Below are 19,044 nucleotides of genomic sequence, written 5' to 3'. Positions count from 1 at the left end.
ACCATGTTGGCCAGGCTGGTCTCAAACTCCTGACCTTAAGTGATCTGCCCACCTCAGCCTCCCAAAGTGCTGGGATTACAGGCATGAGCCACCGCACCCAGCCACTGCTATTGTATTGTGTATTACAAATGGGTTTTAAGAAATAACTATTGGCTGGGAGTGGTGGCTCACGCCTGTAATCCCAGCACTGTGGGAGGCTGAGGCGGGCAGATCACGAGGTCAGGAGATTTAGACCATCCTGGCTAACATGGTGAAACCCCATCTCTACTAAAAATACAAAAATTAGTCAGGTGTGGTGGCACATGCCTGTAGTCCCAGCTACTAGGGAGGCTGAGGCAGAAGAATCGCTTGAACCCAGGAGGTGGAGGTTGCAGTGAGCTGAGATCACGCCACTGCATTCCATCCTGGGCAACAGAGTGAGACTCCATCTCAAAAAAAAAAAAAAAGAACTATCAAAGTTTGAACATTTCTATAATTTTTTTGGAGGACATCTAGCAAGAAATGCAAAAAACCTAGTTTTGTTTTGAAGTGGAGATGTTATCCATATGTGTGGACTACTAAGAAATATATCTAATATGTGTTGTGTATAAGAAAGTTTTTTTTCTGGAACAGCTCAAAGTAAATGAAAAATATAGATCCAAATGGTTACCGACTAATCTGTCAAGTTAGAAACTAGAATAATTGTAGTGTTTCATTTGTGATTGAAGATCAAAATGTGAATTCCTCCTCCTTTTAAAGAAATTGAATAGTTATAGAAGATAAGGAACTTCTGTTTTGGTAAAGACCCAGTTCTACTCTGTAGTGGTATTCCATCTCAGATTTGAAGTGTGTCAGCAAAAATTTGAGGAACCTCTTCACAATATCTCGTGAACTCATCTTCCTTGTTTAATTTCTACTTTACAGCCCTGTATCACTTCACGATGGGGATACATTCTGAGAAATGTGTGGTTAGGTGATTTCATCATTGTGCAAACATCATAGCGGGTACTTTAGTAGGCAAAATGGTATAGCCTACTATATTTAGGCTGTATAGCATAGCCTATTGTTCCTAGGCTACAAACCTGTACAGCATGTCACTGTAGTGAATACTGTAGGCAGTTGTAACACAATGGTATTTGTATATTTAAACATATCAACACATAGCTAGAGTAAAAATATGGTAGTATAATCTTATGGGATCATTGTCCTACATATGGTCCATTGTTGACTGAAATGTCGTTATGCGGTGTCGTTATGAGTGTATTTAATATTTGCAAAAATAAGCTTCATGGATTGAAAATAAACTCCCAAACATCATCATTATAGTATTCAGGGTAATTGTAATATGGTTGAAAATTTCATTTAACAATTGTGTTTAGTTTTATGCAGTGATTTATGATTATTATAGCTGTTTATTGTAGCCAATTGTTATGATAACTAAAATATTATAAATTGTAAAGATGATCCTCTCTGGTCAACACTAGCATATTGCTTTTTATAAAGTATGTGTTTAGTAAATGAAATGTGACACGCCAGATTGTTTTTACACTGGAAGAACTGTGAAGATAGGGCTTGTAGTTATACCTTACATAGTTTTGTTGGAAGGTAAGCAATGTAGATGCTGTTTTATAGCTTAAGTCAGTTTCACATGATTAAATAAAAAGAGTAAAACTTAAGCATTGACTCTGTTGCTTTATAAGAGAAATGGCCAGTTCTCAAAATATTAATAAATTCGTACATCCTTCAATATCTTTATTGCTAAAAGTGACGAGGAATGAAGTATCTATATATGCTTTGATTTGCAGGGCAAAGTTTATAAATCCAGACTGGATTGCTCTCCATACATCACGTGGATATGAGAGTCAGGCACATAAGCTCTTCATGCGTACAACAGGTAAAAGAGCAATGGGTAGTGAATGTAAAATTTGATTTTTTAAAAATTTTGGACAAACTGGTAAAGGTACTATTATTGTTCTTACTGACTTTAAAATTGTGCAATTACACATACACATATATTTACAAATATACATATTTGTATACATGATCCAAGACCAAATGTATATGTAAGCTAAAACATGAAAGAGTAGAAAGGAATAATTCTGGGTGCTTTACATTTTTTATCTGACTTAATTCTTTGAACACCTAAATGAGGTAAATACTATTATTCTTATTTTAAGCTGAGGAAACTGAGGCACAGTTAAATGAAGCAAGATAGCTATAAATTGAATCTTTAGTTTTTTAGGGTGCTGCTTTAATATCCTAATTCTAAATCTCTTTCATTTTTTCTTAAAGCAAACCTTGCAGTTGTCATCTTATACATTGTATTGTTGTGCAGTTTCTAAATTAAATAATCCACACAACAAATGTTTATTGAGCATGTGTGTGTGCTGTTGTAGGCGCTTGAAAGTAATAAGCTTAGATTTCTTTAATCTTTAAGCTTTACATGACTTATGCTTTAATGCTTTAAAAGCCCAGTCCTTTTCCTTAATTAGACTAAATGTAGTCAGAGTTTGTTCTCCTTACAATTCATCCAGTCATGGAATCTTAGGCCCAAGAGATAACCTGTTTTTCCTGTCTTTCCCTCTCCCACACCACTGCCCTTCCCTCTCCAATGCTTTAATCCTTTCTGAACCACATACTCACCATGTGATTATTTGGCTTCTGAACCAATATCCATACTTGCAGGGAACTCACAACCTTTAGAGACAGTCTATTCTGTTTTCAGAGAGCTCCAGTCATTAAAAATTACCTTTCTAAATTGAGCTTCCACCAGTCATTACAGATTATGTTTTCTAGGGTTACAGAGAACAAGTCTGATCCCTTGTATCCCTAACATCCTACAGGAATTTGAAGTCACCTCTTCTCTAAGTTAAAGATTCCTATATACTTCAGCTATTCCTTAGATGAGCAATTTGTTGAATGTGATTATGGTTTTGAGGACTCTGACCACTCTTTTGGGTGTGTTCCAGTTTGTCAGTGTCATCTTTAATGTGGCATCTGGAGCTGAACATATTGATAGATTTCAGTTGATAGATTGATAGTTTACTGTCACCTTTTTCTTGACACTAAGTGAGATATAAGAAAAAAATAAGCTCTTTAGACAGCTATGTTATACATTTGAAGAACTTATGTATTTATTTTTCTTTGTTCTAAAGGACTGCATGTTCAAAATTATGAATTGCTTTTCTTTTTTTAGGATTTTTTTTTCAGTTTTCTCCTCACCGGGGTTTCTCAAGCTCTTTATATGCATTAATTAGCAAAAGTTTATATTTTTTCAATAAAGACCAACATTTAAAAAAGATTTTCTTAAACATCACTACATTTCAGTTATTCTTTATACTAGAAAATTTAGAGTATATAGATTGAGGAAAAAATATTTCCTTGCTTTGAATATTTTTAAGTCCAAGTTAGAGCAAAGAGAGAATGTTAGATACATCTGATTGATTAAATGTGTGAATTTGTTAGAGAAAATTAAGAGACTCCTTTGCAATAAAGCAATTGAAATTAGTCACAGGTGAAGGGATTGAAAAGTGCTGACTGTGTAAAGGACTTGTCCATAGTGGGGCAAGAACCTTGTGTTAATGAATTCTCAATGTTGGAGGAAGGGAGGCAGTTAATGGGTAGCTGTAAATCCTGATGGACTCATGTTTAAAGTTATTTACTTGTGTTTTCAGTTTTAATTGCTGATCTGCTGATTTACATACCTGCAGTGGTTTTGTACTGTTGTTGCTTAAAAGAAATCTCAACTAAGAAAAAGGTAGGTTTTGTTCAAGCAGCCTGACAGTTCGTCTCTGAAATGTATTCTTTATTAGTCTAACTATTAAGTATAGACCTTAGAGAAGCCATACTTTTGGAAAGAGAGTGATTAGGAATATTGTATCTTCTATCAATTTTCACTTCAAAAACATCAACTTATCTTACAGTAATTAATTATTTTAGTGTACTACTAAGATACACTGAATTTTGGAAGTTATGTACTGTTGAACTACATGCCTTGCTGAATTTGTTACTTTACTGGTAAAGCTGAATTTTGAGCTGGCTTGTGAGATTGACCAAACTGAAAGGCATTTTGAAAAGTTGTTGTATATTCTTAATTCATAGTTATCAAATATTATTTTTGGTCATTTTAGATAGGTTAACATTAGATTGACTTCTCCAATTTGTGTATCTGAAAGTACTTCCTCTGACAAAACCTTTTAGTGGTTTTGTTTTTCCTTTTTATGGAAGTATCCAATGTCACCTCCATGAAAACTTCATTGTCTAAAGAGTTGTTTTATAAAAATTGAATATTTTATGAAAAGAAAGTGTGACACCTCTGGAAAAGGGGAACATTTGCTACTGTGTTAGATAAAAACCACACTTTTACCCTGCTTGATTTGTGTAACAGATTACTTTCTTATCTCACAATATTTTTCTTTACAGATTGCTAATGCATTATGCATCTTGCTGTATCCAGGCCTTATTCTTATAGACTATGGACATTTTCAGTATCCTTTACTAATGTAGAAATGAAGTCAGTTGCATATTGTGAAATCTAGACTCACATTGTGTACATTGCTGTCGTCTAGTAATGTCTTATTTGATAGAGTGCTTGCTTATATAAACTATTTCACAATAATATAAAAGAATCTCGTCACTAAGCTTTTATTTGAAAGGTAAAGTACAGATTTATTAAAAGTAGAATTGTTTTTTCATGTTGTTTGATTGGGAACAAAATGTTGATAAATGATTAGCTCTTTCTGGGGTGTTGGAAAAAGAGTGCCAAGTATGGTTATACTCTAGTAATTCTAAAGTGTAACATGTCTTCTATCCTTTGTAAATGTTATCTGACATGAAAAAAGGAGAATGATCTTACAGTTTTATGAGTTTTAAAATTTTTTTTCTATCAGATAGTAGTAGCTAGAAGCTTCAGGAAACTAAAACTGATAATCAAAATATGGCTTTTATATGTGTATTTTTTTGATGCCTAAAATAAGGAACATTCAAACAAACAAAGCTTAGATGAGAATAAATTGATAAAAATCTGTATATATCTATCTAATTTGTCTTATAATATATTGAATGTTATTACCTGTCTCCATCTCTCTTAAAGGAAAAAAGGACGACATTACACAGCAACATGATTATTTAATTAATAGCTTTTCCTTTTGATGCCAATCTTGTTTTAGTTATAATAACACTAATAGGTATATCTGTCAAAGGACTTACAAATAAAAAGATATTCAAGTCTGTAGTTGTTTTTATCATATATTTTATATTCTGTCCACTTTACTAATTTAGTTTTTTAAAAATTTTGACATTGTTTATGGGATCATGGCTATCAAATACTCTGATAATATCAAGAACAGTGATAGAAAAGGAAAAAATATTATCTACCAGAGTTTTAAAACTATATTTACTTTGAAATGTGACAGTCATGCAGAAAACTCTGCAAAATATAAATGTGCAGCTCAGTGAGTTGGCAAACTACCACTCATGACAAGAAATAGAACATTACTAGTATCCAAAAACTACCCTTGTACACCTCCCCATCCTTCTCCCTCCTCCTTTCCCAATGGTACCCCTGAACTAACTACTAATGCTATAGTTTTCCCCTTTTTTGAATTTTATATGAAAGGGACAGCATAGTAAGTATTCTTTTGTGTTTGATGTTTTGGGCTGAACATTTTGTTTATGAGATGTATTCATGTAGTTGTGTGTAGCTGCAGTTTGTTTAAAAACTATGAAAGTGAATTCAGTGTTCACTTTCATTGCTTTACGATATTCTATTGCATGAATACATGTAATTCTATCACTGAGAGAGTAATTTGGGTTGTTTCCCAGTTTGGGCCATGACGAATAATGCTGCCGTGAACATCTTATAAATATCTCCTTGTGCATATATAAACATTCCTCTTATGAGTGGAATTGTTGAGTTATAGAGTGTGCACATGTCCATTTTTAGATAATCCCAAATTGTTTTTAGCAGCATGTACCAATTAAGACTCTCATAACAATGGTGTAAGAGTTCCAGATGCTCTACATCTTGACCAACTGTCAATGGTTTTCGATTTAGCCATTCTGGAAAATTTGTAGTAGTATGTCCCCTGTGATTTGAGTTAAACTCTGAAGGCTTTCAGGCATATGTTATCTTGTAAGGATACATTTTTTTCTTTTGAGACGGAGTTTTGGAGTTTCGCACTTGTCCCCCATGCTGGAATGCAATGGCGTGATTTTGGCTCGCTGCAACCTCTGCCTCCTGGGTTCAAACGATACTCCTGCCTCAGCCTCCTAAGTAGCTGGGATTATAGGCATGTGCCACCACACCCTGTTAATTTTTGTATTTGTAGTAGAGACAGGGTTTCACTATGTTGGCCAGACAGGTCTCAAACTCCTGACCTCAAGTGATCCACCCACCTTGGCCTCCCAGAGTGCTGGGATTATAGGTGTGAGCCACTGCGCCTAGCTGTAAGGCCACATTTTTTAACCATTATGTACTTTTCTCATTTGCAAAATGTGGATAATAGAAACCCTGACTTTGTAAGCTTAGTGTGATAATTAAATGAATTAATATTTGTAAAGCACTTAAGACAGTTCCTGGGAGACACTAAGCATTATATAGGCATTTGTTGCTATTATTACCATTTTTATAATTTATTTTTGTGGTTCTGAAATTTTACAGTGATTTGTTTAGACATAGGTGTTTTTCACAATTGTTTTGGATATCCAAACTGTATATACGTATATACTGTATATACGTTTTGAAGACTCATGTTCTTTCTGTTCTGCTAAATTCTGTTATATTATTTCTTTGATGATTTTCTCACTTTTTTCTTTCTTGAGCCTATTAGTCAGATGTTAGATCTTTTGCATCCCTTTGTCTTTTGTTTTATGGGTTGGGTTATCTTGAGTTTATCCCCAACACTTCTATCGAATTTCATTTGTATTGTTAGGTATGTTTTTAATTTCTAATTAGAATTTACTACTTTTTGTTTTTTTTGGTAAAGTTCACTACTGTTCCCTGAGTGATTTTAATTCTTTCACGGTCATTTAGTTTCCCTTTCATTTCGATTCTTTTTCTGTCATAGGTTTTCTATAAATGTTTATTTTATGCTAGTGTATCTATTTTTATTTAAGAATAAGGCAAGAGCACCTGCATGTGACTTCTATATATCATTGGTCCACTATAGGATAAGTGGGGAGCAAGCTGACCACCACGCATTGAGATGCTTAAATGTCAGAATGTGGAGGGGTTTGCATTATAGTGCTAACCTCTACACTGGATAGTTTAGTTCATTTCTTCAGAAAAATATGCCCTCTTTTGTTGCCTTGGGGTAAATGTTTGGCTGCCAGATAATCTTTGCATGGGAGTGGGGTAAGATTTGACTTCTATGTCTAGGGATTTTCAGTTAATCTCTTGTTTTCTTCTGCACATACTACTCAAAGACTGTAACCTACTTGGTGTTTCCAAAGTTCTCTAGGGTCTTGCAGGGTGGATTGGCTTCTTGCTACCCTGAGTCTCCTCTATGTATACTCTAAGCTGTGGCTTCCTTCATCCTATTTTTTTGTTATCACTTCTGTCTTCCAGAAATATGTTGAAATCTTTATCTATTATAACCGATCCTCCCATTCTCTTTATGGCTGTGAATTTATACTTTTTGTTTCTTTGTTTTTGTTTTCTTGCTCTCTTGCCCAAGCTGGAGTGCAGTGGCATGTTCATAGCTCACTGCAGCCTCAACTTCCTGGGCTCAAGCAGTCCTCCTGCCTCAGCTTCTTGGGTAACTAGGACTCCAGGCTTGCACCACCACACTCGGCTAATTTAAAAATTTTTTTGTAGAGATGGGGTTTTGCCATGTTGCTGAGGCTGGTCTCAAACTCCTGGCTCAAGCAATCTTCCTGCCTTGGCCTTCCAAAGTGTTGGGTTTACAGGTGTAAGCCACGACTTCTGGCCTGAATTTATACTTTTAAATTCCTTTTCTTATTATTTTAAGAGTCTCTCGGGAAGGAGAGGAGGTGAACATTAGTGCCTAGCTCACCATTTTGAACTGAAAATCTAATTGTGATATTGTTTTAATTAGCAATGTTGTTAGTTGCTAATTAAGTACATATATTACTTTATACTATTAATATATATAATAGAAGAAGTGTAGTGATCTCAGTAAATTTTTTTTTTAACTTGCTGTTGGAACATTGTTTTATTCTCTAGATTTTGGTATGTTATAATAATATTGTGAAGTAATCTAACAGAAACAAAGCTATGTTTTAAATCTTTAGAGCTCTTTTAAACCAAAACAAATCAGTTGCTGCTTAGCAGTAGATTTAATGTATTTGATGCTGTTATACATAATTTCATGTTTGTTTATCACTTCAGTACTTTGAATTTCTATTGGGAAATAGCTTTCATTGTATATGTTATTTTAAAATCACATAAGAGATATGCTATGAGCTTGCATTTCATAGAGCATATCTCTTGTGTGATTTGCTTTTTAAAAGCTCTATCTTTTTAAAAGATTATTGAGATAATTTCCTTGACACAGGAACATATATAATTCTGTGAGTCTTGGCTTTGCTTTGTGGGGTGTTCTTGGAGTATCTTGTGACTGCGACCTCCTAGGGTCACTGGCATTTTGCTTAGCTATAAATTATAAACAGATGGAACTTTACCACGCCTTGCCATTTTTTTGCTTTTTACTTGGCAAGTGTTTTAAAAAAGGCCTCAAAGGAAAGGGGTGAGTGACTTTTAAACACTAGAATCCAAAAATTTACTTCAGATAATTTTTTTGGCATACTTACTTGCAGTAAGGTGATCTTTCACTTTGCCTTTTGGTGATTTCTTATAAATATTTTGGCTGTAGGGTATGTGGGAAGAGAGAGATTAAGTCATGTTCTGTATTTTATTTTAAATTTTCCTAACTAGAGAAATATTTCAATTCATGTATATTTACTGGTAGTGTGGATTGGGTAGTTAGAACTTTGCTGTAGGATTTTATCACTTTAGAGCTTACTACATTATATACTTATTAGAAATACATCCCCATTTGATATTTTTCTTCATGAATGCACTCTCTTATTCCTATAGGAATGGCATCTAACATAAATGTTAATTAGGATGATGATAACAGTCCTTTTGTTGAAGTGCACATCTTAGCTCTTGTGAATTTTTTACCTCTGATTTGAGCACACTCCCATCTTAAGCCTATATTGGTAACATAGATTTGGCATTACTATACATGTGCATGTATTATGTTCAGTGAGACTCAGGTGATTTTGCAGAATTACTGACCTTTCCCTATCTTACTGCCTACCTTTGTTTTGGTTTTAGGTTTGTGTTGCTAGTTAAGCTAGCTTGTATTGTTGTGGCTTCCTTCGTTCTCTGCTGGCTGCCGTTCTTTACAGAAAGGGAACAAACCCTGCAGGTTCTAAGAAGACTCTTCCCTGTTGATCGTGGATTATTCGAGGCATGTTTAAACACTTTTCTCTCCTTTCTGTTACTGTACCTTACCTGTGACCTTTAGGGGTTTCATGTAGAAGGTACAAGGAATAGGAACTTCAGCTACTTTCCTCCTGTAATCATTCCTTGCCAGTTATTGCTTGATTGATTAATTGATTGGTTGAGACAGGATCTTGCTGTTGCCCAGGCTGGAGGGCAGTGGCTATTCGCAGGGGTAATCATGGTGCACTACAGCCTTGAACTCCTGGGCTCAAGTGATTCTCCTGCCTTTGCCTCCCAAGTAGCTGGGACAACAGGGTGTGTGCACCTTGCTAGTTATTTAATCCATTGTATAACCCCTAGCTCAGGTGGCATTTTTTAGTATGTTACATCAATAGGTAATATTCGTGCCATCATCAGATCCATAACTCAATTATATGTTTTTGTAATGAAATAGGGTTTGTAATGAAAGACAGCATGAGAAGTTTCAGCTACAGTTTTAACAGCTGTGTAATTTTTTGGTGTATATTCTGTTTTTAGTCTTAGGAAATTATTTGTAAAACTAATAATCATGTTTGCTTCAGGAAGATCTCATAATTTCTTATGAGATATATAACCTTCATCCATAGTAATTTTTAATGAGAATCTTTCATTTCATTTCATTTAATGCTAGTTTAATCACTCTTGTTAAACTTTTATTATGTGAATAATTTGATCATTTAGATTTGGTAATTAAATTAAACAAACCATTTTCCTGAAACAAAAAAGGCCTTTTAATAAAGTTAGACAGAAACAACATATTTATAGATAATTTGCTAGCATTTCCTTTAAAAATAATTTTAAAAGCATATTTTCCTAAGTTTTGAATATATAAATTTCTATAGAATATCTTTCAGTAGACTTATAGGAAGATGGAACCAGCATTTTGAAAGCGACTAAGATGGGAGTTTGGTGTTGTGAAGGAACAGAAATGTGTGACTGTATGTCAACAGGATGATGGTAGTGATGATCTAAATAATCACTATCGTTATAACCACCACTTAGCAGGTGCCAGACACTTCTATGTAATTTTATTCGATCTTTACAGTAGCTTTGTGGTAGCTATTGTCTCCACTTTACAGATTAGAAAACTGAGGTCAAAGATTCCTATAACTAGTATGTAGCAGAACTGTGACTTGAACTTGGAAAATTGTTTTCCTAACCTCTTCTTTATATAACCTCTAACACTTACATAAAGAAAAGTTTAACTCTCTATGTAAGCTGCCTAATTATTTGCCTTACCTTCCATTTCAGAAATGGCATTTATCATGATAATTATAAAAATGAGTATCAGACATGTCTGATGGTGTTGCCAGTCTCTTCCATTCACTTCTTGCCTTCAAAATCTGAAAAGCATTTTCTTTGATCCAGCAGAGGAAAGTGGGATGATATAGTTGTCAGTGATAGTTACTTTTTTGATGTTAAGTCTGCACAGCTGTAAGTCAAGCAGCTGTGGAGAGAACGGATTTCACCAGCAGGAAAGCTGTAGTTACAAACTTAATTTTGAAAGTGATCCTAGCGCAACTGCTAATGTCTTTAGACTTTTTGATTTATTAGCAATTAGCTCTTGTCATTGCTAGTAGCTAGCAGGTTACTCTGTTACTCTATGTAAATTCAGTTGTGTGATAAAAATGGGTCAAATGTAATATGTATTCTATAAATTGTAGAAAAAACATTTCTTAGAAAAATTTCCAAAGATGAATGACTTTAGTATTCAGGGATAGTGCACTGCTCTTTGAAAACCATTAAGTATTTGGGAATGTCTGGATTATGGTGGGCCAATGCTTTTGATCAACTGCCCTGCACAAAAATGAAAAATGCTTGAGACAGTGTATGCGTATATGTTTATTCCTGGAGGATTTAATCTATTTAGTTATAATTGTGACTAAAAGTTTCACATCTCAAAAAGTTTATTAGAGATTATGGGCTGTACTTCATGGGTTTTAATATTTCTTTCAATTATACCAGAATGTAAAGCTAACAAATCTCTTTTAAGGATAAAGTAGCTAATATTTGGTGCAGCTTCAATGTCTTTCTGAAGATTAAGGATATTTTGCCGCGTCACATCCAATTAATAATGAGGTAAGAGACAAAGTTTGTATGTAGTATTTTATAAGTTACTCTTTAAAAGCATTATGGTATTATTTCATTTATTTGGCATCATTAGGGAATGAGGTGTTTTTCTTTTTTTCTTTTTTTTTTTTTTGAGACAGAGTCTGGCTCTGTCACCCAGTTTGGAGTGCAGTGGCTTGAGCTCGGCTCACTGCAATCTCTGTCTCCTGGGTTCAAGTGATTCTCCTGCCTCAGCCTCCGGAGTAGCTGGGATTACAGGCGCCCGCCACATGGCCAGCTAATTTTTGTATTTTAGTAAAGATGAGGTTTCACCATTTTGGCCAGGCTGGTCTCGAACTCCTGACCTCAGGTGATCCACCCACCTCGGCCTCCCAAAGTGCTGGGATTACAGGCATGAGCCACTGCACCCAGCCGAGGTGTTTTTCTTTAGAGGATTTTCCACATAAAAGACCTATTGCTCTGTACAATAAAACTCTTCAACTTGAATTATTTTATGTGAAAATTTCTGAATTGTTACCTTGTTCTCTCCTTGAACAGAGAGTACATTAAATACGATTAATATGATGTTGAAGAGTCATGATATTCAGTGTGTATCAGTCAGGATCAATCCAAGAAGTAGGAGTAGGAGATCACTGTGTACTGTGTGTGTGTGAATTCGTGACAAGGAATTGGCTTATACAGTTGTAGGGCCTAGCTAAGCAAAACAGAAGTCACAAGGCAGGCAGTCAGGAGGGAATATCTAGGGGGGAAGGAAGAGCAATTCAGACCCAGATGCTGTTAGGGAAGGCCTCAGCCGTCTTTTAAAGGGCTTTGATTTGATTAAGTTAGTCGCCTCAGGACAAGCTCCCTTTTGATTAATTTAAAATCAGCTGAGTAGGGGTTTCACATCTGCAAAATTCTTTCACAGCAGATTAGTGTTCAAATAACTGGGAGATGAGATGGGTGTGGCCTCTCTGTCTTCCAAATCTTATGAGAATTTCCCTTGTAGCCCACCCTACCAGAGGCATACAGGAAGGGAATTCTAGGGACATTAGTTCAGCCTAGCCAAGTTGACGAGTCAAAATCTACAACTGGGAAAAATCAGTTATTGTATTAGGTTATATACTTGATTTCAGGGCTTTCAGGGGCTATTTCCCATAGTACTAAATGGTTCCAGGCCACTTTGCTTGTTGAGTCTGTCTGCTTTTTCTAGTTCTTTTTCCTCCCACCCATTAGCCATTATTAGGAGAAGCTCTAGTAGCTTCCTGCTCCCTTTCCACCTTGTTCTTTATGATTTACCATGGGCTTGAAAATCAGATAATCAATGTTTGTGAAATGAGGGCTAGAGAGACTCTTTTGTGAGTAAAGTTTATGAATGTTTGTGTTACAGATATAGCATTATCTCTTGTACTTCATTATGTTTTCTTATTTTGAGTGTTTGATAATTGACCTTCAACTATGTATCTTTGTATATTTTCTATACATGATATTAAATACTAAAATAACAGAAGCAATATTTAGTTTTATCATGTTTGGTCTATATTATGTAATCGTGTATAAAAGTATATATATATATCAATGTGTAGATTTTGTTTAAATGTTATTTCATCTTTAAATTTAATAAATAAATATAGTTTGAAATAAACTTAAGTTGATAAATAATATGATCCTTATATTTAAAAAATATTTCCTTATTTAAGCTAGATTTATACCTCTACAAAGAAGACAAATATTTGATTTTTATTAATTTTTTAGCTTTTGTTTTACGTTTTTGAGCCTGCTTCCTGCATGCATAAAATTAATACTTCAGCCCTCTTCCAAAGGATTCAAATTTACACTGGTAAGTTTTTCATTACTTTAGATACTTAATTCTTGCCACAACTGATCTTTTAAAAATTATTTTCATGGTCTGCACAGGATTTATTGGGTTGGGAAACAAGACATTCATTTATTTGGCAGACATTTATTGGCTGTTTCCCATACTTAGCTTCTGTGTTAGACACTAAGCTAAGCAATCAATACTCTTTCAGTTAATTCAACTATTTAATTTGTTTCGTATTAGTTAATGAGGGACTACAAAGTAGAAAACAGTGGCAATGAACTTAAGTAGCTTAAATAGTTATGCTATAAAACAGATGGTATTAAGTTCTATCAGGTACAAATGAAGTCCTATGATGGTGTGGGAAAGGGAGATATTATCTCGGGGGGAGATTTTAGAATGCTGTTTAGGGCAAGTGGGATTTGAGCCCAAATTTGAAAGTGGGGCAAGATTAGAACAGCAGGTTATATAGCAGAAGAGAAGTTCAAAACAGAAGGAAGAAGTTGAAGGTCCAGAGGTGGGAAGGACACAGGATATTCTGGGAATAGCTATTAAACAATATAACTTGTGTGAGTTTTGTGTGTATGTGTTGAGAGTAAGAGAGGATATAGTGAAAGATAAGGGTAAAAATTGACCAAATTATTGAAGACCTTGAAAATCTTGGTTGAAAAGGTTTGGAGTTTGATTTGTGTGCAAGAGAAACTAAAAAATATTTTTGAGAAGGGGAGGGGGCAGATCTCTGTTTTAGGAGGATGACTTGTGTCAGTTTGAAGATGGACTAGGTGCATTTTCTACAGTTTAGGGTTTTTCTGAGTAGCTTTACAAAGTCTTCTTGGTTGTGTTTCTATGGCATTTAAAATTTTGTTCCTGTGTGCCATGGTCTATAAAATGACATTTAAAAAATACCTTTTAAACTATCAAGAACATTTAGTTTCTGAAAACAGTAAGTCCTACTGGACTTACGTGAGACAACATTTAGAAATTAGGGTTCCAAGTCTGGGACTGCCATGTAAGTACATTGGATAAAAACAAGCCAGAAAAGAACATAACAGTGAAATACTTCAAAAGTGCATCTCATTACCACAATGCAAAAAGGATAGCTTTATGTTCCTCTTTTCTTTTTAATTATCTTTTTATTGATGATTTGTGTTGTTTGATTCTGTGAATGAACTCTGAGCATACCAAGTCATCTGTTGTTAATATTGTATTGGACAGTTAGAACAGAATGGATATGCTGTAATGCTCTGATGTCTTCACTAGGCTTAACCTGAAATATCTTCCAAGCTTGTGATAGATTGTTGTTTTTCTAGGAAGTAGAATGCTAAATAAATGTACATTTCAAAGATAATAGAATAGAATTTCAGAGTTTGGGTAACTTTAGCAGTGTTAGAGATGATTACTTTTAGGATTATAAGCCAGAAAAAACATTTTCTTTTTCTTAGTTTTCTAATTTTTTTCAGTTTGGTATGTTTTAAAAGAAGCCATTGTGTTAAAACTTTTTAAATGTAAGATTTTTGTTATTTTGTTTTTGTTAATCATGCTTTGAATTCTTATTGTATACTTCTGAGAGTTTTAAGAACATTTCCCATTATAATTGTTTTAAAAGTATTTTCCTTTCAATCATGTTTGCCTGAATTATATCTCAATATAAATCTATAATTGAGGTAACTGATAGCGTGAATACTGGTGTATGTATAGCAGCAAAAGGATTTATATTTAATTTTTCAGGTATTGAGTGCCCTCTCATATGCCAGGTCCTCCTGTAGGTACTGGCATGTAAAGGAATGACAGATGACATCCCTGCTCTCTTACTTGGGGCCTTCCATGCTAGTGGCAGGAGATGGACAATAAACAAAATAAATCCATTAACAAGAAAGCATCTGGGAGTAATGAGTGCTATGAAGAAAGTAGTGTTGGCCGGGTGCGGTGGCTCACACCTGTAATCCTAGCACTTTGGGAGGCCGAGGCGGGTGGATCACCTGAGGTCGGGAGTTCAAGACCAGCCTGACCAACATGGAGAAACCCTGTCTCTACTAAAAATACAAAATTTGCCAGGCGTCGTGGTTCATGCCTGTAATCCTAGCTACTGGGAGGCTGAGGCAGGAGTATCGCTTGAACCTGGGAGGCAGAGGTTGCGGCGAGTGGAGATTGCACCACTGCACTCCAGCCTGGGCAACAAGAGTGAAACTCCATCTCAAAAAAAAAAAAAAAAAAAAGTAGTGTTATGTGAAAAGAGAGCTGATGGAATGAGGTTAGGGGACACTTAGATTGAGTAAAGGAAACCGTTCTAGAGAAGGTTTCTATAGTTTAGGGTTTTTCTGAGTAGCTTTATTATTAAATATTAAATTTAATAATTTAATATTTAATAAATTATTAAATAATAATATAAATATTAAATATTAAAATAGTATTTGAGCCAAGAAGTGAATGACCAACCAGAAGGAGCCAATCACAAGAAGATCTGGGCCCTGACTTGATAGAATCATATTTTTCCTTAAGGCAGGAACACATTTGGCAAAAGGAGATGAATGAAGTGGCTGCTGTAAAATGAGTGAGGGAGATACAAGAGATGAGTTGGAAGGGAAGGCAGGAACCAGATCTTGTAGGCATTGGGATTTTTTTCTAAGTATAATAGGAAGCTATTGGAGGGTTTTAAACAGGAAAATTACATGATCTGATATGGTAGCTGTTTGGAGAATGGACTATCAGGAGGCAGGAGTGTTACCAATTAGGAGATTATTGCACTACTACAAAGATGGAGGGTGGCTTAGACCACTCCTCTGCCACCCTTAGCAGAGGGGAATGGAGGGAAGTGGATGGATATTGTATTTAGGAGGTGCTGTAGATAGCATTTGCTGATGGGTTAGATGTGTAGCATGGATAAGATTCAAGGTTTTTGCTTGAGCAACTGGATAGTTATCCATATCTAATTTGCAGAATATAAGCTTCTCAAAATAGATAATTTTTTATTTAAAACTCTAGCACGTTATTAATTTATAAAACATTAATATATTTTATTGAAGTGCATGTTTTAAAACACCAAAATAGATTTGTTTTGCCGGTTTTAGATTCTGACCTTCTTGTCTTTCATGCTTTTAAATTTAAGTTGTCTGAGATTCCAAGGGAGGATGAATGTATGATTGTTGTGTCTGAGGTATTCACTAGTTCTGTTTATTAATAACTGAATTATGATGAATTTAGATGGTTAAATAAAGCTTTATAATCATTGTTTTTTGAAAAAATATGTCAATTTTTAAATTTGATTAAAATATGCATACTAGTGTTGTTTGTATTTTACTTCTAAACAGAGCTTTAATAAACTTTCAACTTTCATTTGAAATGATTTTTATTTAGATTCTATAATTAACTATATATGCTATTTCACAAGTTATATCTCATTTCCCCCCCTTTTTTCTTAAAGGTTAGCTGTGCACTATCATTCTTTTTATTTTCTTTCCAAGTACATGAAAAATCCATTCTCTTGGTGTCACTGTAAGTAGAAACATTTGAAATATGTGTTTATTATGTGTTTATAATATAACTTTATAATTTACATACAAATATACATTTGAATGCAAAACAAAACTACACAAATGTTATATCTTTGCATAAAATGATTTCATAGTCATGTTTTTTTCCAGAATTTTTGATTTTCTTTATAAAATGTATTTTAAACTGAAAAATTTTGGTAGAATATTATTGACATAATAGTAATTTCTTCCTGTTCCTTCACTTATATTTTCTACATGCTAATAAAAAATATATCCTTCAAAGAGGTTTTCATCAGATTGGAGCCTGTTTGTCATCTTTGCTTTTTCATTTCATTCATTTCCACGTCTATTCAGTAGCCTTCTTCTTTCCGTTTACTTCCATGGGGTCTTTTGTATGTTGCCTTCTTTCTCTTTTTTGCCACAAGCTTAGTTTAGGCCCTATTGGCAATCTGTAACCAGACTACTTTGTTTTAGAAGCATTAAATTTTTTTCCTGGTGTTCATAGAAAGCAGTGGATGACAGCTAGGAGTATGATATCCTAATATTAAAATAGTATTCACATAGAACCCTTTGGAATACTGAAATCCTCCTCTAGGTCAATCCCAACCCACTACTGCTCTACCCCTCACCCTATGTTCACTAGGATCCTGTGGAAGATACATGTACAGAATGACCAATGACAAATGGCAGGCAGTATTGCTTTTATTAGGTGGAGCTTTGGACTAAAACCTTAGTGCAGAGCTGGGCTGGCCTGTGTGGAAGGCTTCTTGGCTCTAAATAAAACAGTCTCATATCATTGTAGACTGGGAAGACTGCTTAATGCCATCCTCTGAGGCCCAAACCTGAGTTAGAGCTTACCACTATTATATGAGGCTAGGCTGACCCTACACAAATCACTGGTACCAGGGGATGAAACTGGGGAGAGGCATTACTTTCAAACATGTATTAATATATTTCCCCAGAATTTATACTCACAGAAAGGCAGCTCATTCAGGACCTATAATCTGACCAGATTAGTTCTCAGACACTGAACTTCTAGGGGTTCCTTTTTTACAAATGCACCTAGATTATTTGTAACAGTGCATGGCTTTGATCTATTTTTGGTAAATGGTTTTACAGTTTGCATTAAAAGTTCCTTTTGGGCTGGACCTGGTGGCTCAAGCCTGTAATCCCAGCACTTTGGGAGGCTGAGGCAGGCGGATCATGAGGTCAGGAGATCAACACCATCCTGACTAACACGGTGAAACCCTGTCTCTACTAAAAATACAAAAAAATTAGCCGGGCATGGTGGCGGGCACCTGTAATCCCAGCTACTTGGGAGGCTGAGGCAGGAGAATTGCTTGGACCCAGGAGGTGGAGGTTGCAGTGAGCTGAGATTGCACCACTGCACTCCAGCCTGGGCGACAGACTGAGACTCTGTCTCAAAAAAAAAAAAAAAAAAAAAAAAAAAAAAATTAAATAAAAGTTCCTTTTGACCTGGTCCCAGCTAATCATATCATTAAACAAATATTTCATTCAGTAAATATTTATTGAGTGCCTTCTATTTATCAGGCACTGTTTTGTGCACGTGGGATATATTCCAGACAAAAATCCCTGCCTTCTTAGCTATCATTCTTAAAGATAGACACTTATTAAAAAAAAAGAAGTGAGTGTGTTAGAAGGTAATAAATACCATGATGGAGAAATAAAACAGAGCAAGAGTAATTAGGAGTACTGGAGGATGGGATGCAGGTAGAGGTTGCAATTTTATTTTATTATTATTATTATTTTTGAGATGGAGTTTTGCTCTTGTTGCCCAAGCTGGAGTGCAATAGCATGATCTTGGCTCACCACAACCTCCGCCTCCCTAGTTCAAGCGATTCTCCTGCCTCAGTGATCATTAAAAAGTCAGGAAACAACAGATACTGGAGAGTTTGTGGAGAAATAGGAATGCTTTTATACTGTTGGTGGGAGTGTATATTAGTTCAACCATTGTGGAAGATAGTGTGGTGATTCCTCAAGGATCTAGAACCAGAAATACCATTTGACCCGGCAATCCCATTACTGAGTATATACCCAAAGGATTAGAAATCATTTGACCTAGCAATCCCATTACTGGGTATATACTCAAAGGATTATAAATCATTCTACTATAAAGACACATGCACATGTATGTTTATTGCAGCACTATTCATGATAGCAAAGACTTGGAACAAACCCAGATGCCCATCAATGATAGACTGGATTAAGAAAATGTGGCACATACACACCATGGA

The 19,044-nt window shown here is 35.0% G+C and overlaps 1 protein-coding gene across 2 annotated transcripts in view; it reads left to right on the top strand.

Annotated features, from left to right (window-relative positions):
- The window catches only part of ALG6 (ALG6 alpha-1,3-glucosyltransferase), a 69,783-nt gene that overhangs the window by 34,928 nt on the left and 15,811 nt on the right, over positions 1 to 19,044 (top strand). For both annotated transcript variants that reach the window (XM_055364246.2, XM_055364260.1), the window contains 8 exons: positions 1,785 to 1,873; positions 3,654 to 3,736; positions 4,402 to 4,466; positions 8,502 to 8,687; positions 9,281 to 9,416; positions 11,424 to 11,509; positions 13,235 to 13,319; positions 16,720 to 16,790. In XM_055364246.2, the coding sequence (XP_055220221.1) occupies positions 1,785 to 1,873; positions 3,654 to 3,736; positions 4,402 to 4,466; positions 8,502 to 8,687; positions 9,281 to 9,416; positions 11,424 to 11,509; positions 13,235 to 13,319; positions 16,720 to 16,790 (801 nt within the window). The remainder of the gene's footprint in view (positions 1 to 1,784; positions 1,874 to 3,653; positions 3,737 to 4,401; positions 4,467 to 8,501; positions 8,688 to 9,280; positions 9,417 to 11,423; positions 11,510 to 13,234; positions 13,320 to 16,719; positions 16,791 to 19,044) is intronic.

This window comes from Gorilla gorilla, chromosome 1 (assembly GCF_029281585.2).
Source record: "Gorilla gorilla gorilla isolate KB3781 chromosome 1, NHGRI_mGorGor1-v2.1_pri, whole genome shotgun sequence".
Taxonomy (NCBI): domain Eukaryota; kingdom Metazoa; phylum Chordata; class Mammalia; order Primates; family Hominidae; genus Gorilla; species Gorilla gorilla.
Note: the sequence above shows the minus strand (reverse complement) of the source record. Positions and strands in the feature narration are given on the sequence as shown.